The 26,102-nt window shown below is 33.2% G+C and overlaps 1 protein-coding gene across 4 annotated transcripts in view; it reads right to left on the bottom strand.

The window, feature by feature from the left end:
* Positions 1–18,461, bottom strand: part of LOC106053302 (protein PRRC2C-like) — a 34,663-nt gene extending 16,202 nt beyond the window's left edge. For 3 of the 4 annotated variants that reach the window (XM_056041564.1, XM_056041566.1, XM_056041567.1), the window contains exons 1-22: positions 18,298–18,461; positions 16,247–16,421; positions 14,710–14,850; positions 14,331–14,455; positions 12,797–12,872; positions 10,038–10,190; positions 9,665–9,939; positions 9,044–9,120; positions 8,662–8,835; positions 8,511–8,558; positions 8,057–8,159; positions 7,658–7,762; positions 7,340–7,429; positions 6,996–7,244; positions 6,616–6,732; positions 6,254–6,527; positions 5,881–6,045; positions 5,683–5,749; positions 5,390–5,569; positions 5,047–5,255; positions 4,748–4,956; positions 4,544–4,644 (exon numbers count right to left, since the gene is read on the bottom strand). In XM_056041564.1, coding sequence (XP_055897539.1) covers positions 4,544–4,644; positions 4,748–4,956; positions 5,047–5,255; positions 5,390–5,569; positions 5,683–5,749; positions 5,881–6,045; positions 6,254–6,527; positions 6,616–6,732; positions 6,996–7,244; positions 7,340–7,429; positions 7,658–7,762; positions 8,057–8,159; positions 8,511–8,558; positions 8,662–8,835; positions 9,044–9,120; positions 9,665–9,939; positions 10,038–10,190; positions 12,797–12,872; positions 14,331–14,455; positions 14,710–14,850; positions 16,247–16,361 — 3,053 coding nt within the window. In that variant the 5' untranslated portion in view covers positions 16,362–16,421; positions 18,298–18,461. The remainder of the gene's footprint in view (positions 1–4,543; positions 4,645–4,747; positions 4,957–5,046; positions 5,256–5,389; positions 5,570–5,682; positions 5,750–5,880; positions 6,046–6,253; positions 6,528–6,615; positions 6,733–6,995; positions 7,245–7,339; positions 7,430–7,657; positions 7,763–8,056; positions 8,160–8,510; positions 8,559–8,661; positions 8,836–9,043; positions 9,121–9,664; positions 9,940–10,037; positions 10,191–12,796; positions 12,873–14,330; positions 14,456–14,709; positions 14,851–16,246; positions 16,422–18,297) is intronic. The other variant, XM_056041568.1, reaches the window with a different exon arrangement.
* Positions 18,462–26,102: the final 7,641 nt, after the last annotated feature.

Here is a 26,102-nt window from a genome sequence, read left to right as displayed (position 1 = left end):
TAAACCTAATTTTCCATTCAAATCCCTTTCTTTTCCCGACAAAGGCGCTATTCTGACTAACGTGACTAACTCAACTGGTTTCTTAGGTAATACCGTAATTCTATAGACTAGAGTATTGAGTATAGACTATTCTAAGAAAAGGATTTTTTTTCAAATAGGTTATTAGAGTTTTAGATCTAGACCTAGATCTAAATGTAATTAATTAACTTAGACACAGTAAGGCTAAGGCCTAGATCTAAATAAGGCTATATATCTACTTATTACATAGTCTAAATAAATTAGTATCTAGATCTAGATTGACTAGATCTAGCACTAGCTAGATTACTAGATTTAACTAGTTACTAGATCTAGATTCTACAATCTAATCTACAATCTAGAGTCTAGATGATACTAAATTTAACTAAATCTAGATCTACCTTAGTATCTAGAGAAATAGACTTAGAAGGTGATAGATCTCTAGATTTCTATGTATCATTATCATATGTAATAAATTTAGTTCTCAATAAGTCCATAGATCTAGACATAAATATTTAGATCTATAATATATTTATTATAATCTGTGTTCTTAGACTTAGAGGACTTATTAGATGTAGGTCTAGTCCTAGACTAGTACTACTAGTAGACAGACTCTTAAATTATTTTAGATCTAGCACTAGAGCCAACATCTAGAGTGACTAGAGTAGAGCCCTAGAAAAGGATAGATAATCAAGTAGATCTAGAATAATCACATAGGAGTTAGAACTATTGATTTCAAACAAAGGACATAATTATGAATTAAAGGTTTTCTTACTTTTAATTATATTATACTATTTACATCTAATTTATAAAAAGCAAACTAGTATTGTTATTAAAGTAGGCTAATATAATTGAAGTTTTATTTATATTGGGTACAGTATGGCTGACAAACGTAAACGCGCATATGTTCCACATTGGGGCCCAAAATTCCACATTTTCAACCTGAGTGTTCCACATTCTGGGTCTTGGGGGTAGGCATGTCTGCCTTAGTAAATAAAGCTATGTCACTGGGTTAGTGCACTTTCTCCATTTTTTCCCCTGCATTATCTAAACAAACAGTAGTGGGTAATTTTCTATTTAAGGACAGCTTAAACCCCCTTATGGGTCAAAATTTTCGATTTTTTTTTTAATTACTGAATATTATACAGTATTCATTTCTGAACAATTTGGTGTATAAAGCATGTCAAAATTCAAAGTGGAAGTATTTTAAATATTTTTTTATATTTTGTATACTAGACATTTATATGTCACCTAATTAGTATGCAAATTATTAAAAATTTTATAACTTTTTTATTTTTGGTCCAATTTCAATAATTTTTTCACCACAATACATGAAAAAAAATCCTCTATGTTCCATAAATAAAAGCTGAAAACAAATAAAACAAACGTTTTCATTGGTTTAAAGATACATCTTTATGTGGTTTAAACCAATCAGAAAACACTTTACAAATATTGACCTAGATACACATGTAAACAACTGCGCAGGTATTTTTAGGCTTCCAACCCTTTGCTGAGAAGCTACGTGGCTTGATAAAGTTTTAGTACTTTTGTTTTTGTTATCAGTTCTCAAACTCAATATGGATAAGAAATGGGATCTACACTTAAATTTTGAAAGGTTTACCTAATATAAGTAAGCTTTGCGGAAATTAGCTCATTCAGCCCCCATAAACAAAGGCATGATTAGCCATGATTGTTACTAACACTAGTCTAGTAGAGTACTAGACTAGATCTAACTACTAGTAACTAGACTAACTAGACCTAGTTCTCTAGTCTAGATCTAGCTAGTCTATTAGCAATAGCCTAGTCTGAAAGTCTAGATTATAATCTAGATCTACTCTTTGCATTTTAGATTTAGGTCTACTAATAATCCATAATAAAAGCAGATCTAGATCTAACTAAATCTAATAGTACCATAGTAGTCGTAGATCTAGTGTAGCAAATGACAAATGATAGTAGTTAGATCTAGAAAGTAGATTTAGTTCATTTAGACTTCAGGACAATACTTTTACTTAGACATTTATGGAATTGATGAAAAGCTTGAATCTTATTTTTAAATCTAAAGGCTGCTAAGAAATTTCAAAACAATTTAAAGTACCAGTACCAGGATTTGTTTGTATATATAAATATAGATCTATATATAATATAGACATAGTTTCACATAGGGTGATAGGCATAAGGTGACCTAAAGTTTTCTATATCATCCATGGGTCTACCTCAACCATTTTCCTTCACTGTTTTTAAAACATAATGCTTGCAACAATTAGTTGAACTATTGAAAATAAAAGCAAAAGCTGTGAATGAAACTAGACTAGTATTTTAAGGCCGTAATTCTTTCGAGGAACGCTCGACTAATTCAAAATGTTGAGACTTTCCACCATATTATCATCCTAAAATTGCTTTTTTTGGTAAAAGAAGTCTTGAAATAGCAGTATATAAAGCTATTTTCATCATATAGTGAAGGTGAACTACTCAGTTTAAGGTTATATAGCAAGTTTAGAATATTTTCCTCCATAAATTACATCAATGTAGTATTCCTAGAATCCGAGAAATCGCATCGTATCGTCAAAAAAGATAGGATATAAAAGTAAAAAAAGCGTTCAAAAGTTTAACAAATATTACTAGGAACACAGATGAACAATAGAGATATTAACTGTATAGCAGAAATGTTTTTAAAAACACAATAACTTAGTTTTTATCACAGAGATTGTCGTTTTTTGCCGTTTTCTCCTATTAGCCATTTTCATATTTTTTTGTTCAGAGTTGGTGTGATAAAAAATTTATTTATGAATATTTTGTCTTGAAATTTGGCAAAAATAATGTTCTATATATAGGTATGAAAGTGAAGCAGAATAAATAGAAAAGGTTGAAAACTTTAAGAGTAATTAATTTTTTTCTATGCCTACCCCCCTATAAAAACTTAAAATAATGGGCCGCAACCATGCTTAACTTTTTTTCTATTTAATGAATTTGGTTTATTCTGCTTCACAATCTTTTACTAGTATTGAATAATCAACAGCTGAAGTTTTATTGAACTAGCTTTAGTAGTTTTCAAGAAATCTTGACATGAAAAATAGCTATTTTTTCATCATTTTAGCTAAAAATAGTCCCAAAAATATTTTTTTCTCAAAAAGTTGATAAGATATAAAGAAAAAATATTTATTTTCTTCTTATTTGCATGCTGACACATAATAAAAAAGCATTTTTTATTATTAAAACATGTAATTTCTAATTGGGGGTTTAAGCTGTCCTTAAAAATTATTTTTTTTAATATCCACTCACTTTTTATAAAGCCTGAAACCAATGTATCACATTCTAAAAGATACTTAAAAATACTGATGAAACCTTGACAACAAAGATGCTCTGATAAAAAGTCTGGACCCAGATCAATGACATTTCAAACAATGGAGAAGAATTTGATGAATATATTAATGGTGAAATATGAGCAGATGTTACTTAAGTTGTTACAATTGTGCTGTGATGAGCCAGATGTACTGAGCTCAACTATATCAAGATTTAGGCCCACTAGTTACAAAATAGAAACTGGTGAGTGAAGAATTAGAAGAACACATACTATACAAAATGTATGTGCGAACAGAAGGAAAAATGACCCGATTAGCAAACTGCATGGCATGTGTGGAGAAGAGAGAGCACTCTATCCAAATAATGTTCCAGAGACAGGGACACCACAAGGACAAACTTTGACTTAAAACTTTCAAATAAGTGTATAATGAAAAGTTTTAGAAATTCACTGGGTATCCTCTTCTTCAAAAACAATTACCAGTATACAAATGTGAAAAATGAGTACAAGGATTTCCAATGCATGAAAAAAAAAAACAAAGTAAAGTGACAACAGATATTTGAAAATCAGTAATTCCAACTAAGTATTGCATCAAAGATTAGTTCTTCAAAATGGTCCCCTGGTTGACCATCTGAACAAGAACTTTCTGCACTTTGTCATAATTTCAGATATTGTAAGCAATGATGAACAATATTTTATACTACAGATATGTCCAAGCATAGGAGTTGATTTTCTTTACAGAATAAACAGATGAAAAAAGATGCAGTTAAAACAGCTGACAATGTTGAAAGTAAAAAAATAAATGTGCACATGTTTCACATAAAATTATTCTCAAGGTTTCTGAGATGGGTCATACAGGGTTAATATAAAGTTTAAAAATGTCAGAGCAATCTATTCAGAAATGAAAGCTGTAGGTAATATCTAAGAAGGGTGAAAATTTTATCTATATAATACTATCAAAACATGTATGCAAACCAGGCATGGAACAAAATCAGAATCACTAAAATACAGATTGTGATTGTATATGTAAAGGCAATTTTCTTTGTAACACAAGGAGTCATCAGATTTTTAAAAAAAGTTTGGTAACTAGTTAATCCAGTGATAACTTAGCAGTTTCCAAGAATGTTGAAAATTATTAATAGGGAATAACTCGAGACAAATTTAATAAGAATCCAAGGAAGATTTAGACATTTTTATTTATTATATAGTAATTATTATTTACAATTTTACCTGTCCTGTTCTTTAATTTCCCATGCATTAGGACGAGGAGGTGGTTGTTCAGGTGCTTTGGTGGTTTCTTTGACAGATTGTTTAATTTCCTTAGATTGCTCCTGTGAATGTTATTATTTTTTACATTTTGATAAAAAAGCAACATAACAAACTAAGCTGAAAACTTAATTATAATCCTGAGTTTATAAAAAAAAAAAAAGAAACCTTGTTGTTTTCTCTTTTGAGTCCTTGAGATCGTTCAAAAACTAAACATTCTTTGGGTGAATCACTTTTCCTCTCTCTGTCCTTGTCAGAAGAAGCAGCAGAACTGCTTGACATATTAGAAGCACTACGCTTTAAGGATGTCAAATTGTTCTTAGCCTGACTTGATTGTTTATTTTGCTCTGATGGAATAGGTGGGGGTGCATCATGTTCTTTAAAAAAAAAAAAAAAAAAACACATGATGAAAATTAATGGAAAAAGATGAAAGCTACATGTACAGGTGTTTGCTAACAATAACTTACTTTGTGCTGCTTCTCGCTGCTTTACCTCCTCAGATGAGTAGGCTCTAAACTTGGGAGTAGGCCTCGATTGTCTGTAACCTCTGCTGTATGGCTCTTGAGGCTCTTCTCTTTCTTCTACTTGTTTATCAAGTTTAGTATCAAATTCATCATCATCATCATCGTAATTATCCAAAGGATCATCTTTATTTGACTCTTTGGAGTAAGATCTACTGTTAACAGAAAAACGAGTTCCACGCTTTTTAATTAGGATTAAGTAAAACAAAGAATCACAAGGAAATTCGAAAACTACATAGACTTTCACATTATTACAGTAAATGTTTAATGAAGACTTGACTTCACTAACTTTAAATCCCATTCAGCTTTATTGATGCTGCGTTCTGGCTTGTGATCTTCCTTATCCATTATTTTACGTTCATCAAAGGAATCTCTTTGTAATACTGTTGGTCTTTGCTCAAGCTCTTTGGGAGCAGTGTCTCCTTCACTGGGGTGGTTTTCTTCTTCTCTGCCAGGACGCTCATAGTCCCTATTAAGTAAAAAATGTGACAAATAAAAAAAAAATTCATAAAAATTAGATTTTATTACTATTTTTTTTTCAGTTATACAAGTTCTAGTAGACAATAGCAGCTGCTAATGTACCTTCTTTCATAATCAAATGGATAAACTCTCTGATCATAATAATGGCGACGCGGATCATCAAAATGACCTTTAAAGAAAAAATTACAAAATTTATTAAATATTTAGAGCATTTAGTGTTATGGGTGTGTGTGTGTTTATATGGTGACAATCAGTAACAAGCATAACCTATTTTTTTTTTATCAGATTATTAGAACTCACCAGGATGTGGATTAGGTGGATATCTACCATCAATCCAAGAACTGGCTCTGTGATCTGGCCTATCAAACTGATCACCATGACCAGTTTCACTTTCTTGATTTTCATTTCCAGAACCATGACTATCATTACGCCGCCTTGACATTGGTGGTCCATACATAGGCATGCCTGATGTCATTTGAACAAAGAAAATAAATTTAAAAAAAAAAAAAAAAAGTGACATTACAAATCATTAGTAGAAAGAAAAAACATTTTCAATGAAAATGACAAGTCATTACTGTAGCTTTTTTTTAAACGAAATTGAAAGTCAATAAAAGTTGACAACTGATTAAGAATGTTATACAGATTGCTCAAATAAATCCATAGGAGTTATTACCTTGCATGTCAAGAGGTGGCCGAGGTGGTCCATATCTTGGATCCAAAAAATGTGGAGGCATGGCTCCCCAGGCTCTAGGATCATAGCCCCAATGTGGTGGTGGTCCCTGCCCAGGTCTAAATACTTGAGGAATGGGGGGAACTGCTGGGTGTCCTCCTGTTACACCACTAACAGGACTAGGAGGCTGTTGACGTCCTTGTGAAGTTTCCTGCTGTTTTTGAAATCTTGGTGGTACATTTCTTAAATAAGTTTTTGTGTTAGATCCCTGATCACTCTGCATAAAGATATGTTGATCCAAAAAGTTAATTTAGAAAATAAACAAAATAAATTAGTTAAGCAAAGTAAATCGAGGTCTACATTACCTGGGCAGGTGGTGTAAGATTTGTAGGTCTATCTCTGTATCTAGATTCCCTTGGCTCTTTATCACTAGACTCACTAGTAGTTCTACTATCTCCTCCTTCATTGTCACCTTCCTTGCTCTGTAGGAATAGTGAATAACAGAATAAAAATGGAAAAACTCCACATCTACAGACATATTTCAATGCTTTAGGATTTGTTTCCTTTTCAATACTGAATTTTTTTTATTTATTAATTCATTTTTTTGTTAGGAACATTAAATACTTGTGCAAATTTTTAACTTAATCCGAGAATGGGAAGTGGGAGAAAAAAATTTGTACCAGACATATTCCAAGTTTCTAACATTATAAAAGCTTATCAAAAAATCTAATTCTTGTTTTCTTACTTCCTCCTTTTTTTTGGCCCGTGCTTCCAACTGTCGGAGTTTTTCAGCAGCTGCAGCCCTCTGCTCACTTTCTTTTTTCTTTTCATCTTCAACTCTTCTGATTCTAGCTCTCTCTACAGCAATGTTGATTTCACCTTCATTGGCTCGCCGACGCAGTCGCCATAATTCATCATCATCATTCTCTCCAGGTTTTCTGCTAGGCATTGCCCCAGGGCTAGATACAGGAGGTGGAGGTGGACCAAATGGTCGCTAATAAGATATGAAAGAAAAATAAAAACTGATCAATAAATGATTGATAAGATTAATTTGAAATAAAGTAAACATTAAAAGCACTGTGTACTAACCATTTGAGGAGGTGGCGCCATTCTAAAATAAGGTGGAGCACCTCGTGGACCCAACATCTCATAGGGCAGCATGTGAGGTGGCCAATTTCTCTGTGATAAACATTTTCATACAAAAATTAATACTAAGCTTATCTTTCTCATGACTATTTTATTTATGTTTCTCACACCATCAGAATAATTAAGTTTCATAAGCCTTACTTCAAACATGTCTAAGTGAAGCATCATTTGGTGTAGTATTTTTTTTTAACTAAATAGCTTAAGTACTTTTTGATTTATTAATTACACTTTGAGAAAAAGAAAAAAAAGCGGTGAACTTACAGCATCCATGCCTGGATGAGGTGGCCTAGGTCCACCCCGATAATGTGGAGGTGGGGCTCGATGAGGTGGCCATGCTTCTCTAACCATTTGTGAGCCTTGGTCATTCTAAAAAATGTACATTATAAGATTAAATAATGCAGTAACTTAATTCACAAGTGGATGATAAAGAAAAGTCATTTTTGTTAAGACAACTTAAAATCATGGATAATGGATAATATGGAGATCAAACATGTAAAAAAACATTCTTAAATCCACCTCATGTAATTTTGTCTCGTATAATCCAACTTAAAATTTACATTGTACATTATTATAATCTAATATAAAGTATTTTTGGTGATTATCCTATAGAAGAGAGTATTTGTTTTAATTTTCTTTTGAATTGTTTAGATATATCTTTACCTTCTCTTTATCATCTTTTCTTTCTTTATCAGATTCACTTTCTTTCTGATGCTCTTCATTTTCCTTTCTTAGTCGTCGTCTTTCATCTCTCAGAGCTCTGTCCCTGTTAACGAATTTTAATAAGAAATCTTAGGCATTGTTATTTACATCACTTATCAAACCCCATTAAATTAAGATTTGCATTTGTTTCATTGCTAATATATGAAATTCTGTTAAGTTTAAAAATGGAAATCTATACACTGGCTCTGTAAAGGCCTCTTCACTCCCATTTGCATTTTTTTTCTTTCTTTCCGAAAAAAATAGCTCTTACTTGTTGACTTAAATTTATATCAATATATATGTTACAATTCCTTCACATTAGCAACACTGAAATTGTTTCTATCCTAAAACTCAAAATAGTCTAGATGAAGTAACATTTAAAAAAAATTGCTTTAACAAAATACAAATATATTACCTTGGGCTTTGGGGCTCATCATCTTCATCGCTAAAAACCAACTTTTCACTGTAAATAAAACAATGTTTTCAATTCAAGCCATTCTATTAAATAACAAATGGCAATATCTTATTTAGTTGTTTTTTTTTAAACAAAAAAAATCAATTCTTACCTATAGTCTATCTCTCCTTGAGGACCTGCCCATCCCCCATCAGTAGGATCAGACTTTAATAAATCCTCAAAATCTTTAAGTTGCTTATCAGACACAATGGCAGGTCGTTTCTGACCCTCCTCACCATCCCCTAAGTGTCTCTGATGAGACATAGAGGGAGGTGGGCCTCTGAATCTAAAATACAAATGTAATATTTACAGAAAAAAGTTTACGGAATGATTATTTTTTTTTTATTTGCTAATCATTTCATTTTTACTCAGCTTATAACTATAATCACTGTAAATCATGGGATTGACAGATAAAGAAATTCATCACTGCAAAAAAAATTTTTTTCAACGAGACAAAATATTTTGAATATGTTGAAACTGAATCCAGTACTAACCTGGCATCATGAGAGTATGGTGGTCTAAAGCTGGGATAGTTTGGTGGATAGGTTCCAGGAGGCATCCTTCCAAACATCTACAGTATAAATGGTGATATATCAATCAAAAGAATTATGCTCAGAAGCTAAAGTTACAAAATATGAATGTAATATAAAACTGAAAAGTTGCAAAACCATCAGTTAAGTGGGTGATGAAACTGTAATCAAACTTTGTTTAGTCAGACTGATAGAAGGGCATCATGTGGTTTGCAGAATTGTATTAAAAAATAAAAACAAATTCCAACTATTTGTATGAATAATAATAGACTATTTTATTCTCAAAAGATAATTTTTTAATTCTTTCTTTTTATGGTTCCCGATGTACTTGAAATTTAAAAGAAAATCAAAATTACATACTTTACTGGTCTAATTACTAAAATGTGTCAAAAAAAAAAATGTTTATAAAAACACATTGATTTCTAATATATTTTATAATTGTAGAATTATTATGATGTGTTTGTGTTTTCACAAGGTTTACATAATTTATAACTCCATAAAATTACAAGGAAGAATTTTTACTTTTAATAAAGCTATTCATGATATTTCATTATTGCAGTTTTAAGAACTAGGGTTAATACTTACATAGGCAGGCATCATGCCTCTGTACTGTGGTGGGGGAATTCCCATTGGGGGACCCATTGGCATGGGACCCATTGGTGGTCCATGACCTGAGCTGGGGCGGGGTGGTACCTGCAGAGATGGTAAATCAGCCCCAACCCCAGCCCCACTTCCACCGGACATCTGGAGGCCATTGGACTGTGTTTCGATCTGGTTTGAGTTGGTAGTACTCTGTGTGGGTTCTTCTATTTTTTGTTGTGGCACTGCACGCCCGCCACCCTCTCGCCAGCTTGCAACATCTGCAGTAATAAATTGTAGCATATTAATACATATAATTATTTTTTGCTAAAATATTCCAATCCAACGTATAAGAGTACTAAAAATTAACAATAATTACTCTGTGGTCGCAAGCTTGGCCCTGGTCCATATTGAGTATCCTTGATATCCTCTTCCTTTTTGGTAGGTACAGTTGTTTCTTTGTTCTTTTCTTCTTGTGCTAAACTTGGAAATTCCTCTTGAAATAATGGTGACTGATGACTTACTAATCCCCCTAAAATACGTAAATAAAACTAATAATTAAAAACTATATGCATAACTGATTTATACATACAGGGTTAGTAGCACTTTTCCATGAAAATTTTTTAGGAGTTTTTTTAAGGATGAAATGTATGATGTGTGTGTGTATTTCCCATCCATTTGTGTGATACATAGTAAAACATACACAAAACTAAGCATTTATCAAATCAATTATTGTTATTTGATTTTAAAAATAATAAATTTCTTGCCAATATGCCACAGAAACAATGTTATTAGCTGTGGTATGTCCACAGAAAATGTAATGAAAGTTATCTTTTAATCAAGTAACAACTTGACTGTCATCCCAAAACCTCAAACAACCATTTTTTTTTTCAAAGATTTATTTAAAAACATTACATATGGTTACTATTCCATTTTTTAAAATAAGAAACATTCTTAGAGATGCCTTCATAATGTGTATTCTCTATGGTGGAAATGTAAATGTTCAGTTCCTATGTGTATCTTATAGATACTAGAGTCATGGTGTGCATTTGTGTAATGTTTTATTCTTTTATTAGCTAACTTAAATCCTTCTCATAAACAGTGCCAGTAATATATAGGGCAATATAGGTCTATTTGAATGTTTAGTTGACATTTGCTTACTAAAAAATGGCTTTTGGATGGGGGGGGGGGGGGGGGGGGGGGGATTAGACCTATTCACGTTTTTTTCCTATCAGAATCTTTTTCAACCATATAGTTTCCCTGGCATGCAAAATATTTTCGTTAAATTTACAGTGGATCTAGACTCTTGATCTAAGTCACTAAAATGCGCGGATTTTTTCAAGGCTGTGAGATATCTTCACTGAATTTACAGTAGATCTAGACTCTAGATCTAAGTCACTAAAATTCGCGGACTTTTCAGGGCTTTGAGAGAAATATCTTCACTATATATATTCTAGTGATTTAGCATAAATCTAGAGCCTAGATCAAAGTCTAGAAAATTCGCGGACTTTTTACTGCTGTGTGAATATTATCTTCACTAAATTTACAGAATATCTAATCTAAACTAAAGCTAATTTGCTAAAATTCGCGGACTTTAACTCTAAGTCACTCAATTTTGCGGACTTTTCACGGCTGTGTGAGAATTATCTTCACTAGATTCTAGTGATTTCGAGTAAATCTAGAGTCTAGATATAAGTCACTAAAATTTGCGTACTTTTCGCGCCTGTGTGCGAATTATCTTCACTGAATATACCGTAGATCTAGAGTCTAGATCTAAGTCACTAAACTTGCGGGCTTTTCACTTCTTTGTGCTAATTATCTTCACTAGACTCTAAGTGATTTTGCGCAAATCTAGAATCTAGCGTATTTCTAGAGTAATCTAGACATTAGGTGTATCGAGATCATTAAATTGACTAAAATTCACTGATTTTTCATGTTAGGTGCGAATTATCTTCACTAGATCTAACTTAAATCTAAATCTAGATAATATTACTAGATACTAGCTAGATCTAGAAGATTTACCGACTTTCCACGCGAAGTCACTCTTACACTTACAAGATGAAGATTTTAGGTGAGGGAGGGCCCGGAGGGGTCTAGCCTACAAATGGTGTAGCCTACAAATTAGTCTGGCAATTGCTCTAATTATAGACAATAGTCACTACAGACTAGATCTAGCGCGTCTTTAATGGTAAGAATAAATGGAAACAAACATTTCTACGCTGACTTCAGGAAAATACTGCCAGGTGAAATGCTTGCTTGAACCAAGGCCATCTTCAATCACGAGGTCGCGCTTCACAAGTGGGTGAAAGGCGGTGTAAAAGCGTCACTGGTCAGCTCATTAACACAGCCAGCCCGTAAGGTCATGAGATCAGAATGCATAGTTACGCTATTGTTTTTTTTCCCCCGCATTTTTAGCAAGAAATAAGCAAATTTATATTTTTTTAAAAATATTGGGTAAAAATTTTAGGACAGTGGACAAAATTTTAGGAGACTTTCGGCAATTTTTAGGAGAATTTTAGGATTTTAGGAGACTTTTCATTTTTTAGGAGATTTTAGGAGTTTTTAGGAGCGCTACGAACCCTGTACATATAAATATACAAGTAAATAGTTTACTTGTGTAGTGAACTATAATTTATATAGAGTATTGCATTTAATTCAAAAAGAGAAGATCAATTTCAAGCTAGCAAGAAAATTGTCATAAACTACTGATAGCATTATTATATTAATCCATTACTTAATATTTTTAAAAATGTATAAATAAAAGAAGCACTATCGACACTGCATTTTCACACACAAATAAAATAAAATTTTTTTTTTGCTCTTAAACAAAAGTAAAAGACGAAAACAAAACAAAAAAACTTTACTTCTATTTCATTGTCATTGAAAAGTAAAAGAAGCTCAGTAAAATGCATAAAATTTAACTAAAGCTTATTGCACATCCTTTATTTTGTATACAGGATACACCAAGCTATTTCTGAGATAGAAATAGATGAAAAATATCTACTAGCACATAAAATCAAAATATATGAAAATATTTTTGTCTATCATTATGTAAGGTTTATAAAATTCACAATAGATAAGATGTATAGTTTAGGTATAATAGCTTTTGAAATACCTGGTATCAAAGAAGAAAATTACCTTGTTGAATGCCCCCTGTGACATTGCTCCATGACCGTACACCCGTACTGCTTGGCCCCCCAGCAGGGATGTTGGTCTAAAATATATGTATATTATATATATATTAACTTTCTACACTCGTATATGCATTATCAATATATAAACACAGAAGCTAAAAGCAGCAAAACCATCAGTTTAGTGGGTGATGAAGTAGTAATCAAACACAATCAGATTAATGTATGGGCATCATGTGGTTTTGCATAGTCTTGACAAAAAAAATAAATTTAGAAGAAAAGAAAAAAAAACTAAGCAAGTAAAAAAAATCATGGTGGAAACATTTACACATATACATGTAAACTTTGTCCTTAAAAAAAAAAGGAATTGTAACAAGTTACAAAGCAAATGAAGCAATAAGGTTTTTAAAATCTGGTAATGAGACAAAATTCATGGACTGGAATGGTTATGGTCTAAATGCTAATACCTTGCTATTCTATACATGGGTGCCACTTTTTTTTTCTTCAGGTAAACCCTGAAACTTAATATTAAACCCGAAAACAAAATACAAACTTAAAAAACAAATAGGAAACTATACATGTGCTGCCTAAAATGTTCTTTAAATTTGTACAATAAATGAGTGAAAAATAAATAGCTTAGTTTTATTTGAGTGGTTACAACTATAAAACAATTTTGGTTCTAATCAAATAAAGCTTTGCAAAAATGTTTTTAATGAAGTACAATTTTCAAAACTGTGTAACATAATAATTCTTAACTGTTTTGGAGTGTTTAAAGTATTAATTGATAAAGTTTGTAAAATAAGAGTAAGATTAATAAAAGAGGTGATTTAGTTCAATCTCAATGGCAATATTTGACTTACATTTAACACTTCTCTTATTATCACCCCCCGACCCCCTATTCCTAAGCTGTTTTTACAATTTTTTCAATTAGCTTGCAAACTCTTCATGGGTTTAAACTGGGTGAAACTTGGATACTTGATGGTACTTCAAGGACGCCTCTTAACTATTTTCCCAGAAATTTGCCAGTTTATGTATATCTTAAGGGGAAAAATTACTAGCTAATTGGCCACACAATACAAACTCCACCTTAAAATTAAATTTGGTTATCTTGATCAAATTTTCAGTGGGTATATGTTTCTATTCAGTAAAGAGTTGAATAAATAAATAGACATGCATGAACCTGGAACAGGCAATATAAGCTATGCCTAGAAAATGGGAAAGATGAAAAAAAAAATTAGATTTTACTTAATAAGGTAGACAAACCCAAAAGGATAAATAAAAAATGGAGCCCCTGTAACATTTCTAGGGTGTACCGGAAAATCTGCACCCCTGATCATACATGTGATAAGCATCTAAATTAGGTAAGAAAATTAAATTCAGACACAAACAATATGGATGGGTTTAATGAAATTACAATTTGAAAACCTTCAACTTGCTCAGATTCTTTAAATAAATGCAATCATTATACTTCATTGGATTGACAGATGAATGAGCATCATAGCAAGTTTTGAGTAAAACATGCAATAATGAATTATTCTAACCTTGGTAGCTGCTTGGTGTGGTGGCACCTGTTGTTGCTGCGTAGGCGTGGCCTGCTGCAGCTGCGACGATGGCGGCTGAGCTCCACCTCCACTGCCCTCCTTCTTCTCTTCCTTCGACACCCATCCTTTAAAAGCCAAAGGTTAAAAAAAAACAAACACTAATACAATATAATAATTATGTAATGTTACAACACTTTTAATTGTGTAAGATGAGATGCAACCACAATAGAAACTCAAGTAATCTAGACTACTAAGAAATATATGCTTGTGACAAGTATGTATAGGTAAAGAAAACTTGGAAAGGAAAAGTTATTTAACATGCTCAGGCTCATCATTTTAAAGGTAAAAAATAAATAAAAAGTGCACTAAATATTCTTACCCGAACCCCCACTAGGGACAAGGCTAATGCTGGGATCGTTCCCGCTGTTCTCACTCTTTAGGCTGGGTAAGTTTGCCGGAGGCGGCATGCGCCGCAAGCTGGACACTTTGCCCAAGCTTTGAAGTCCATGTTGCCGAGGAACTGTGAATAAATGTAATACCTTAAAAGTATATTACTAATTAAATTAACTTGTTTTTAGGAAAAATATATAATTTTTAAAATAGTAAATAGAAGGAAAAGCAATTAGCCCACATTTGAAAATAGAAAAATCGTTTTTAAAAAAAATTAAACTGTACTATTTGCAGACATTAATTCAAGATGATGCTTATAGTTTAAACTTATAAAAAAAAAAAAAGATGAAGACCCACCTCCATTGATTGTTTAAAGTGTTAGGAATGAGAAATTAAATTTAGTTAACCCTTAAATATCAGAATTTACAAATATTAAGTTTTATGTATTATGCACCTGTTTTGCACATTGATTTGTTCCCAGGCTTTTCTTACTTATAAAAATTACTTATTTTTTCTTACTTATGAAAATTAAATGGACCCTGTCTACCCTCCCCCCCCTTATGTTTCTTTGGTCAGCTAATTCTAATATCTATTATGTTGACTAGGACCAACCCGTAAATTCGTATATCACTTCTCCCCCCCCCCCTTCCAACTCACCTAACAAATAGGACCTAGTCTTATTTACACCATATGACTTCTACCTTTTAGTTCTTATTCGAAATATTTGATAGGCTATACACTTTTTAGCCTGGGCCCTTTTTTTTTTTATTACAACCTGCAAATGCTCACATAATACTTAGGCCATACCTCCCACCCTTATTTTTTGCCCTTTCTATAAAACTGCCCACTTTCAACAAGCCTCCCCTCCCCCCCTACTTTTTGGCTATTGTACTTTAGTATATGTAAATCTTTTCTCTCCCCCTCAAAACATTTGAATCTTAGTATTTTACACCTAAGTTGGCCTAGCCCGCTTCATAATGCTACCCTTCACAGACATATTTTTTGGCCCCTGAATTATATTACCAATATCACAGATTTCCACACACACACACTTTATGCCTTAGAAAACAGTTTGACTTTTGAAAGGCTATCTAATGCTCTCAAGCACTATCAATTTTTAATCAAGTGTTAAAAATCATTTTAGGATCGGGGTTTTATATTCTGGATGGATCTTTGAAAAATATGTAGATAGAATTATTAAATGTATGAAAAACGCAACTAAAAATAAAAGAAGTTATTTCACAATCAGAGACTTGACCTCAGACCCTCAGGTTTAAATTCTGATGCTCTAACGACTTATCTAACCAAGCATATATATATATATATATATATATATATATATATATATATATATATATATATATATATATATATATATATATATATATATATATATGATTAAGTGTTGTTTTAAATTTAAATTTAATTGTTCAACCCCCTACAGTCATGCCACATTAAAAAAAATAAAAAATCAGTTATTCAACTTAGATTTCCACTCGAATGTCACATATAGACCTGAAGCTTACCAGTTGACTTCTGAGTCTCGACACTTTTTCCTTTATACAGAGTGTTGATGTCTATACTCTTAAATTTACTTTTATTCTTCTCCCCTTTACTGCCAATCCCCGAAATAGTGGACATTTTGCCGAAGCTCAAACATTGAAGGTTTTGTCATAGACCCTCTGAACGAACCGCAAAGATCTGAAAAATTGAAAAAGTTTTAAAAATAACTAAAACATAGGCCTATAATATTTATGTAAATTAGATCTATATGAGTTATTATGGTAAAGAACCCAGGATAAAGCTGATCCTGTATAGATTACTTGCATATTTACATTTTAACAAACTTTTCTTATCTTTGATCTAATTTGCTAATATAGAGTAGGACCAAAGTTCACAACTTAATTCTATAGTCTAGTCTATTAATAATAATGACTAGCCATAATGTGTTTTTGAATGAATTTGATGCATAATAAACCATGCATGACTAGATTAACACATAGATGTCCTGGATATGCATCTTGCTCTTTTGAAATTTCTGTAATTTATAAGATAGATGAATTTAAGGGTATCACTGCAAACTTCCCTTAAAGAAAATTTATCACTGCATTCTAAGCATATAGAACTATATCTACAATGTAGATCTAAAATCTAATTATTATCCATCCTATTCAAAAGCTGCTAGCTGTTTAATTAAATAAACTACCTAGTCAACATAAATCAATACATCATACAGTCTAGATCTACAAAGATCTTTAGTACCCTTAGAGTTAAGCTGCCTTGTTGAACATATTAACTCTTTCTCTATGTAACTATTTTTCCATGTTTCGACAGATTTCTTCATTTTCCTCAATAGTATTCAATTAACCTGTTACGATTAAGCGTCAATAGCTTTGTCGTTTGTTATCAGGAAATGTTTTATTTGGTATAGAATTAAAGGGGGATGCAAGCTATTTTTATATAACACAAGGTAAAGTTTACAACTATGGTATCATCAATTAGGAGTGAAAGAGCTAAGACAAATTGTGGCAATTTTTTTGCATTTTAATTTGTATTGTAGTGTATTGGTTAGACTTAGAAAAAAAATTAAAACATCTATTAACTCGTCATCCATTGGCCTAAAAAATTGATGTGGCTTTGTTTCACAATGCATAGTTAAAATAAAATCTGAAGTCAAAGAGAGGTTGGGTAGGTATGCTACAGTGTACCCCTGGCACTCATCTATTTTTTTCCCTGATATCAAACACCTTAAATAGCTAGGTGAAAAAAAAAACGGAAAGAAAAACGACCGATAATTTCGAGATAGCGTTTTTGAATCATAGATTCATGCTAAGAATGGCATGCAAAAAAAGAACAATGACACTGACTTCATTCACACAATACAATACACTAGGTCGCTAGGTGACTAGATCCAGATCTACACAGCTTCTAGACTAGATCTACACTCTACAGTCTAGACCTAGTGTCACCTAGGACCTAGGCTAGATCTTGATAGATCTAGATTATATCAATTTAATTCATCTAAACTAAGACAACTAGTAAATCACTAGACTAGTCACTAGTGAGTGAGTGTGACTAGACTCGCTAACTGTAACACTGAAAAGTCTGAACACACACTAAGTGACTAAGTTATGACTAAGTAAGTAGATCTAAGTTGACTAAGATTCTCTCATTCTCATTATGTACACTACAGCAGTGCTACAGTAGTACACTAACTTGTGACTAAGTACTGTAGATCGAATTCTGAATCAGTGAATGCAGAATCAGGAATGGGGAATCTTCAAATAATCTTGACCACTCTCTACTCAACTCTCTATAACTACTAGACTTAACTAGATCTAGTATAACAATACCTTACGAGTGCAGTAGTGGAATGATTGAGATCTAGTTTCTATCTAGATCTATTTAATTCAGACTTTTTCCAAAACGAGTACAAGCATGAAAAAATTTGCATTTGACTAGCTTCGATCATGAATCACAGAACCTCGTAGATCTAGAATCTAGATCAAGAACAAAGATAGACTACCCTAAACTTTGCAAGACATTTATGCAGTTTTTTTGACAAAAGTGTACTTACGCAGGCCCGTTCTCGTGGGTAAAAAATTTCCCAACAAAATGAGAGTGGAAAATTAAATAAATATACACCGATGGCTACGATATTCTCAGATTAAAAATTGGCTTTAGCCCCTATCTTAGTGCTACCAAAATGGCGAGCACAAATAAATGAATATGCAAATGAGATTTGGTGACGTCGTTTCCCATGCTCCTTTACGATAGATCGTTACAAAGAAACAGTCCTACCGACAAACAAAAAAAAAAAAAAAAGAAGCGAAATAATAAAAGTTTTATTTTGGTCCAAATGTAACAGTACAAAATCCACTTTATCCAGAGAGTAGTTCTAGATCTACATCAAGATTTTTGTTGCTTGTTAAATGTCACTTTGGTCAATTGTTCTATACCTGCTGCTTTATTATATATTCTCGATATACAAGACTAGTTTTAGTGTCGAACTCCCGTTTCGATTAGGCAGATCTATCATCCATAATCTTATTATATCAATAGACAGTCAAAAGACTAGATTAAAATACCGCCCCACTTTTTTTTTTTTAGGAAAATGATTATTAACATTATATTTTGGAGTTTCTTATAGTAAATAGCGTGTAGAGGTGAATGTTTAAACAAAAAAGCACTTAATTAGGCACTTAATCATTCGTCTAAATATAAGTTTTGTCTTTTGCAAATTTCAATAACAAGTATTAGTATGGTTACGGAAAGGACCCAGCATATCTACATAACTTAAGTCTACAAGGCTGTAGTCCTCCCTTTACTCTTATATGCTTCAGTGTCCTGTAATTAAATCCACGCCACATCAAAAGAAGCTGAACTAATCGATAAAAAAAAAAAAAGCAGCACAAATTTTCACTACAAGCTTAAATTTGACAGAAACAAAAATAAATAAAAATATTTTATAAAAAAAAAAATATAGGCCTATTACCTAATTACTTTGAAGTACCACAAAGAATTTTTAACACTTCTTTATTGCTTTCAGTGATAATCTTTTTATGGCATAACTGGGCATAACTTTTAACAGTTTTATTTTGAAAATGGTCGTTCGCTGACTGCCCCTGACACTGCTATAGTTAGAAAAACTCATAGTACAAATAGCCTACTAATCTTGAACAATGTAAAGATAAATTATCTCTACAAATATATTCCAGTACTTCAACTGAACCCATTTCAGGTTTCAAATAAATTTCGAATCTGTTGCTCTTAATTCTTTAAAAAGTTTATTTCCATTTAGGCTACATCTGATGGTTTTTCCATAGCATCTAGCATCAGTTCATTACAAAGCCTATGTCAACTCACTCGAATCTGTTTGTCTGTCTGGTAATCTTATCTTATATAATACAGACGTTACTTCAAAAAAGAAGATGATTACGTCCTAAGCGTCATGCATGTTAACCAATGACTTAAATTCTGCCAAGTCACTGGTTTTTTTTTTTTTTTATTTTTTTTTTTTTGTAAAATTCTGTTGGCTACGTTTAACATCTCAAATACCCAGAAAGACAAAGATAAAGGCACATTCCTCGTTCCATATGCTAGGACCAATTTGTACAAATGCTCCTTCTTCCCTAGTGCTATTAAAGCATGGAATGGGTTGCCTGAGCCAGTCAGGAAAACCAGTGACTTGGCAGAATGAAGTCATTGGTTAACATGCACGAGTCATGACTAAATGCATGACTGGTAGGACGTAATTATCTTTTTTTTTAAGTAACGTGTGTATTATATAAGATAAATCTGTTTTTAGTGCATTTATTGTTTTATCAAGTATGGGATAGATTTTTAAATTGTTGTCTTTAACAGTCATTTCCTTTGATTCCAAAGATTAAGATCGAATAATTGAAATATTTCAAGTAACTTCTCAAACCCAGTTGCGATCTGATTTTTGTTTGTCATAAGTGATGCCGAGTACATCTTTGCCGGGGGTTTAAGTTTTTATCTTGATGGAAGGTTCGAGGAGCCTCAGACGCCTCATATAGAACACCCCAGACTCAGGGCTGTACAAAAATATGGTTAGAACCACTCAGTGGAGTAGCTAGCCATGTTTGTCATAAGTGATGCCGAGTACATTTTTGCCGGGGTCTGTTTAAGTTTTTATCTTGATGGAAGGTTCGAGGAGCCTGAGACGCCTCATATAGAACACCTAAGACTCAGGGCTGTACAAAAATATGGTTAGAACCACTCAGTGGCGTAGCTAGCCATGTGCGAGTGGTGCGGGCCGCACGGGGCATCACGTGGTTAGGGGAATCAAACTAAGGATACATTTTCTCAATAAAATCACTGAACATAAACGAACAAAGACAAAGTATTGAATTTTAAATGTTTACAAGAAATTAAATTACTTACTTACTTAATCTCCTATGCTTTTTCTTTAATTAAACGTAAGCTGTTACCAGGTTGAATCAAGTTTACTTGATTTGTTTAAATCTCTGAAGGCAATGCACTTGTACACTCTCGCGCACTTTTTGTTACTCCATTGTTCAGTACGCTGGTTACATCAAGATCTAGAGCTTATAAATAAATGCCTAAGACTCTCTAAAACATCACAAAACTGGATCAAATTTGTCCAATTGTTGAGGTTACGTTGTCATGGATAAAAACGCGGTAGGCCTACAAATTATGTAGTCTTTCATTGACATCATCTTAATTAATTATCTACTCGAACCATTCTCTGAAATTGGCTGGAATTCAGGCTGAAGCTGAAATCTATTCAGCAACATTTTTCGGTACACTGGACCGTTTACACAACTTTTTTATCGACTTCAGCACACCGCTAGGACGTCATTAACAAAATAACTTTAAACTAGCTTTAATCGCTTGGACAAAACGCGCTGGAGCGCCAGAGGAGAAGTCATTAAGATAGTTATGGATTCATTTTCAAAAATTATAGAAACTCTATACAGACATTGACTAGAACAGATGAAAACTCTTCCCACTAGATCAGAAGCAGGCGTATTGTTAGTCCTCATTTTTTCACCTACCTTGGGTTTTTGGCTCTGTATTTACTGAATTAAGGACCTTAAAAAAAACAAGAGATTGTCAATTCGAGACAGCGCACTTAAGCGGAAAAGATTAAAAACTACTAGTCTAATATTATTGACAATTTTATCTGTTGTTAGGTCTAATAATTCATTTTCCGTTGTTTTTTTTTTCACTGCTGATAAAAAAAAAAATAATTTAGGCTGTTGTAACAATTTACTGACGATGTTGATTCGATTAATATATTATGTTTGTTTGTTTGTTTGTAAAATGTTTTACATGTTTTGGATGTTCCTTCAGAGTTGAAGATAATTACTTCCTAGACGACGGGGGATGGGAGCGGGCAGTGTTTGAACCCGGGACCATCGATAAATCCGAACGACAGTCCAGCGCGCAAACCGCACGACCAGGCAGCAACATAACACTCACATAACAATAAAACACATAAATGTAAATTTCTTTTAGTTTTTTATAGAGACCATTCGAGACGGTCTTTTTTTTTTTATTAAACCAATATTATTTTTTTTTTTTAAAAGGTAACTTTTGAATAACTTTTGACCGCCCCCAAAATTTGGCTGCAGGAGTGCAATGCACACATTGCTTAATAGGTAGCGGCGGCCTTGAGTGCAGGGATATCATTTGCGGCTCACCATTTGAACGTTAAGTGTCCATCAAATGTGACTCCACCATGTCAATGTCAATGGGGTCGATAAAGATTAGGCCCTATTATAATTTAGTCAAGTAGGTTAAAATGCTATTTTTATAATTGGAAACGGATAGTTAAATTACTCCTCTTTTAGAGATAATTTAATTTCAGTAAGTAGCCTTTATGTCATGTCCGTGCTGGTGTGGCATAATATGTAGGTCACAGCTAGGACTGCGTAGCCGCGTGAAATACTGCACTCCTCCTCACTTGGACTCAAAGACAAGATTTATTATTATTATATGTCATGTTAAATCATTCAAAATTGCATTCATTCTTTTTTAAGATAAAAAAAAATCGTTCAATAAGTTGCATAATGGAGGTATTGTCTTTTTTTTTTTTAAGTATTTTAATGTTTTTCTTGTTCTTTGATATATATATATATATATATATATATATATATATATATATATATATATATATAGGCCTATATATATATATTAAAAAAGGTTTTAAAAAAGGTTGAAGATGTACTGATGAAAAAAAAAGTGGCCTAAAATTGGCCACTGATGGATTTTCGAAACGACGAACATGGTTCAATCTGAACACGATCATCATCACATGGTCATGACTGAACACCTTGACGCATAGATTTTATTGGGGAATAATTTAATGAAGCCACAGTGTCGGTTCCACTTAATTCGACAACACTTGCTGTCAACCATAGTTGTGGCACCGTTGTAGTCCCCCCCCCCCCCCCCCACTAATATTCCAAGCAAGAGAAAGATACTCTGTGATGATTGAAACTTCTTTGACACGAATTCGCCACTGCTGTTCCCATGCGTGCTCCTCATAGCTACTAAATTCTCTGATTTAAAAACTGTTGTTTGTACTCCGAACAATTACCAAGAGGTATCATGTCGGTAAACCCATCAGCGGCAATAGAAAACATTTCGAAATCTGGTTTATCTGTTACTTTTGAATGGTGATATTTGCCTATTCCTTCACCTGCCTTGTAATTGTCACGAGACAGGCTGACAGTTTCATTCAACAGCATTCTTCAGTACAAGACAAATTTCTTCCATCATTGCTAGCAAACACTGTTTTTTTATGCATTCGCAGTTGGAAAATGGATTCATGTCTCTACTTACAATGTGAAAACCTCTGTAGCTTACAGCCGACTCATTTTCTTGTTGTTTTTTTTTTGGGGGGGGGGGGGTCAATATTCTCATCAATCCTCAATTCTAGTTGTAATCTTACAATTAATCCTCAATTCTAGCTGTAATCTTACAATTAATCTAACGATCGCGTCTCAAACCATGAATTTCGACTTAATTGTTTATGTGTTTGGTTTCATTCATAAAGCTGTTGAATGTTATAAGCTGTTGAATGTTATAAGCTGTTGAATGTTATAAGCTGTTGAATGTTATAGTCTTTGAAATGGCCACTCTTTCTGTATAAAACAAATATGTTGGCTTATTATCGGTACCAATCCACTTACCTCAATTAAGATAATTTTATTTTAATCTTCTTTTTTTTTGTGTAGAGGGAATTTTCTTCGCTTTGTGCCGTCGTTTCGGCGAGCCGGATGAAACAGAGGCCCGATGTGGCCGTATTTTGGTCATCACTGATGTAAAACATTTTACAAAACATCTTGCGACGCTCGATCACAACCTCGCAAAGTCGTCGAGTCCTCGTCTAGTGTGAGGTGCTCAGGTAAAATAAAGTTAAATTAAGAACAGGGGCGTAGCTAGGAATTTGCCATCATTTGGGGGCCAGGGGTGCTTGACCTCTTTGGGGGCCCCTGCATTCTGCGTAATATTTAATGTAAAAAAACACTCATTTGGGGACCCCTCAAGTGGGGGCCTGGGGAGATTTTCAAATTCTCCCCCTACCCCTACCCTAGCTACGCCACTGATTAAGAAGGGTTAAGTTGGCTATTGAGGTGTGAACTTGTACATTTGTAATGGGCTTGATAGTCGTAGGATCATCCTCTTGTTCCGCAAGATTATATTTCTTCTAGCGGACCTGTTTTGTGAACGCAAAATAGGCCAACAAAACGACGGTGAGTCATTCAGGAGAAATCTGACCGTTCTGGCATAAGAAAGAAATCTAGAATCGCATTGGGGAAGCAGTGTGAGTGTCGTCACTATGAAATTTCTTTTACCTGACAACAAAAGAATCATTTTGTTTTAAATTAACCAATTAATAAACCACTGGTAATCAATTATTTTCTTAAGTATCTTGAACAAGGGAAAGAAATCGTACTTGACATGTGGTGGTATAAGTTGAATAAGTCCACTTGAGGAATCTTGAGACCTGAGTGACTGTTTTTTTTTTTAATTTAAAAAACTACCCTGTAAACATTCACTAGATACCCCCCCCCTTCTCCCCTTCCCCTTATCACAACAGGTCAAGACAAGTGATAAGATCATAGCGCAATTGGTAAAAATATTTCTGTCTATGTATTATGTCTAGGTCAATCATACAACTACATGACTGATCTAAACTAATTGATAGAATGAGGCCTGCACGTAGATAATATATAGTCTATGGGCCTACACTTAAAATAAGCCTTTATCTTTTTAAAAATATTTTTTTGTTTTTCTTGTTATTAAATGCTTTCTTGAAACTTCCTTATATATATGCTATGGTTCTTTTTTTTTTAAAATTATTATTATTTTGTTATTAGATAACAGATTTACTATAGCTGCTACGCCAGGGCTGTGTTTTTTTTAAATAATTTTTTGTTTTTTTCTTGTTCTTGACAAAAAGAGCCCTCGCCCCATGTCAGATAGTCACGTCCCATGGTTCTAGAAACGCTGATCCAACCAAATGTGTAATTGTTGAGAGACTTGAGTCATAGTACAGGCTAACAAGAACTTTATTCGGCAGGCATGTTTGAACAACTGTTCTGTGTGGGAAAAATCCAATGGATCACATCTCTAGTTCTAGAGGCTCGAATACTAAGACGCTCGGGACTAGAGGCGAGGCCGAAAGCCGAGCACACCAGGGAATCCCCTCTTTTTTTTTTTAAATCTATACCAGAGTAGCCGTGCGGTTGTCCAGCGCAGTAAGCTATGTTCTTATAGACACCCCAACGGGAGTATTTTTGTGCTACCCTATATTGGCCTAGTCGTCTCCTCGAACGTATGATCGTTCCCACATGGGCGCCACTTTGAGGCTATGTAGCCTACCGTAGCCCGCGGGGATGACATCACGATAAACCTATCCCACAACATTGTAATCTAAACTAGATTGACTTTGCTATTGAAATATAATGGGAATTTACAAGTATTTCTTTAAAATTGAATTTTTAAAAATTTAAAAACAACTTTATTTTTTTATAGAACAAAATTTTTTTAGTGGAAAAATCAAAATGAGTCGAATGACATAAAAACGCATAATACATCAAGAATCTACGAAGGCCTTATTTTTGTATGTCATTAATTTATTCTTTCGGTTATCTGGATGTCAAAAGATGCAAAAAAAAAAATCATTTGGAATTTGTGGTGATAATAGATATTGAGTCTAGATATCACGCAGTTTTTGACGTTTTATGTTTTGTTAAAGACTGTACCTCATTCCCATTTTGACCTTTCAATACACACTCTATATAGAACCTCCTAGAGCCGGTTCGTTACTAGATCTAGAGTGGTCTACAGCGGATGATCCTGACACATGACTGGCGATGCTTATATATTTATATCAATAATAGTCATATAGATCTAGTCATCAGTCTACATCATCAACAAGACTGTATAGATTCTAACCGCCTACATCCCATGATATCCGAGACCGAGATGACCTTAGCTGGCCTCTGGTTAAAAGATCTATCTACCTATACCTATACTAAGACATAACGGGAAGGGCTAGAAATATCTTGTTGATCTAACCTAGATCTAGTTCTGTCTATGTTGTCTCATCCATTAGTTCTATAAAATGCTGGATCTATTTCGACTAGATATCTAATAGATAGATCTATATCATATAGATCTATACACTACTAGGTCATGGATGAAGTGGACCCATATCTCATCTAGATCTATTATGAAATCTTTATTTTTCTTATTTTATAGGATAGCAGGCATAATAGACCTATATCTAGATATATCTATTTTTTTTTTTTGCGTACTTCCTTTTCACCTCAAGTCAACGGCTAGACGCGAAACTAAATAGGTCAAGTCAAATTGACCTAG

Source organism: Biomphalaria glabrata, chromosome 9 (genome assembly GCF_947242115.1).
Source record: "Biomphalaria glabrata chromosome 9, xgBioGlab47.1, whole genome shotgun sequence".
Classification (NCBI taxonomy): domain Eukaryota; kingdom Metazoa; phylum Mollusca; class Gastropoda; family Planorbidae; genus Biomphalaria; species Biomphalaria glabrata.
Note: the sequence above shows the minus strand (reverse complement) of the source record. Positions and strands in the feature narration are given on the sequence as shown.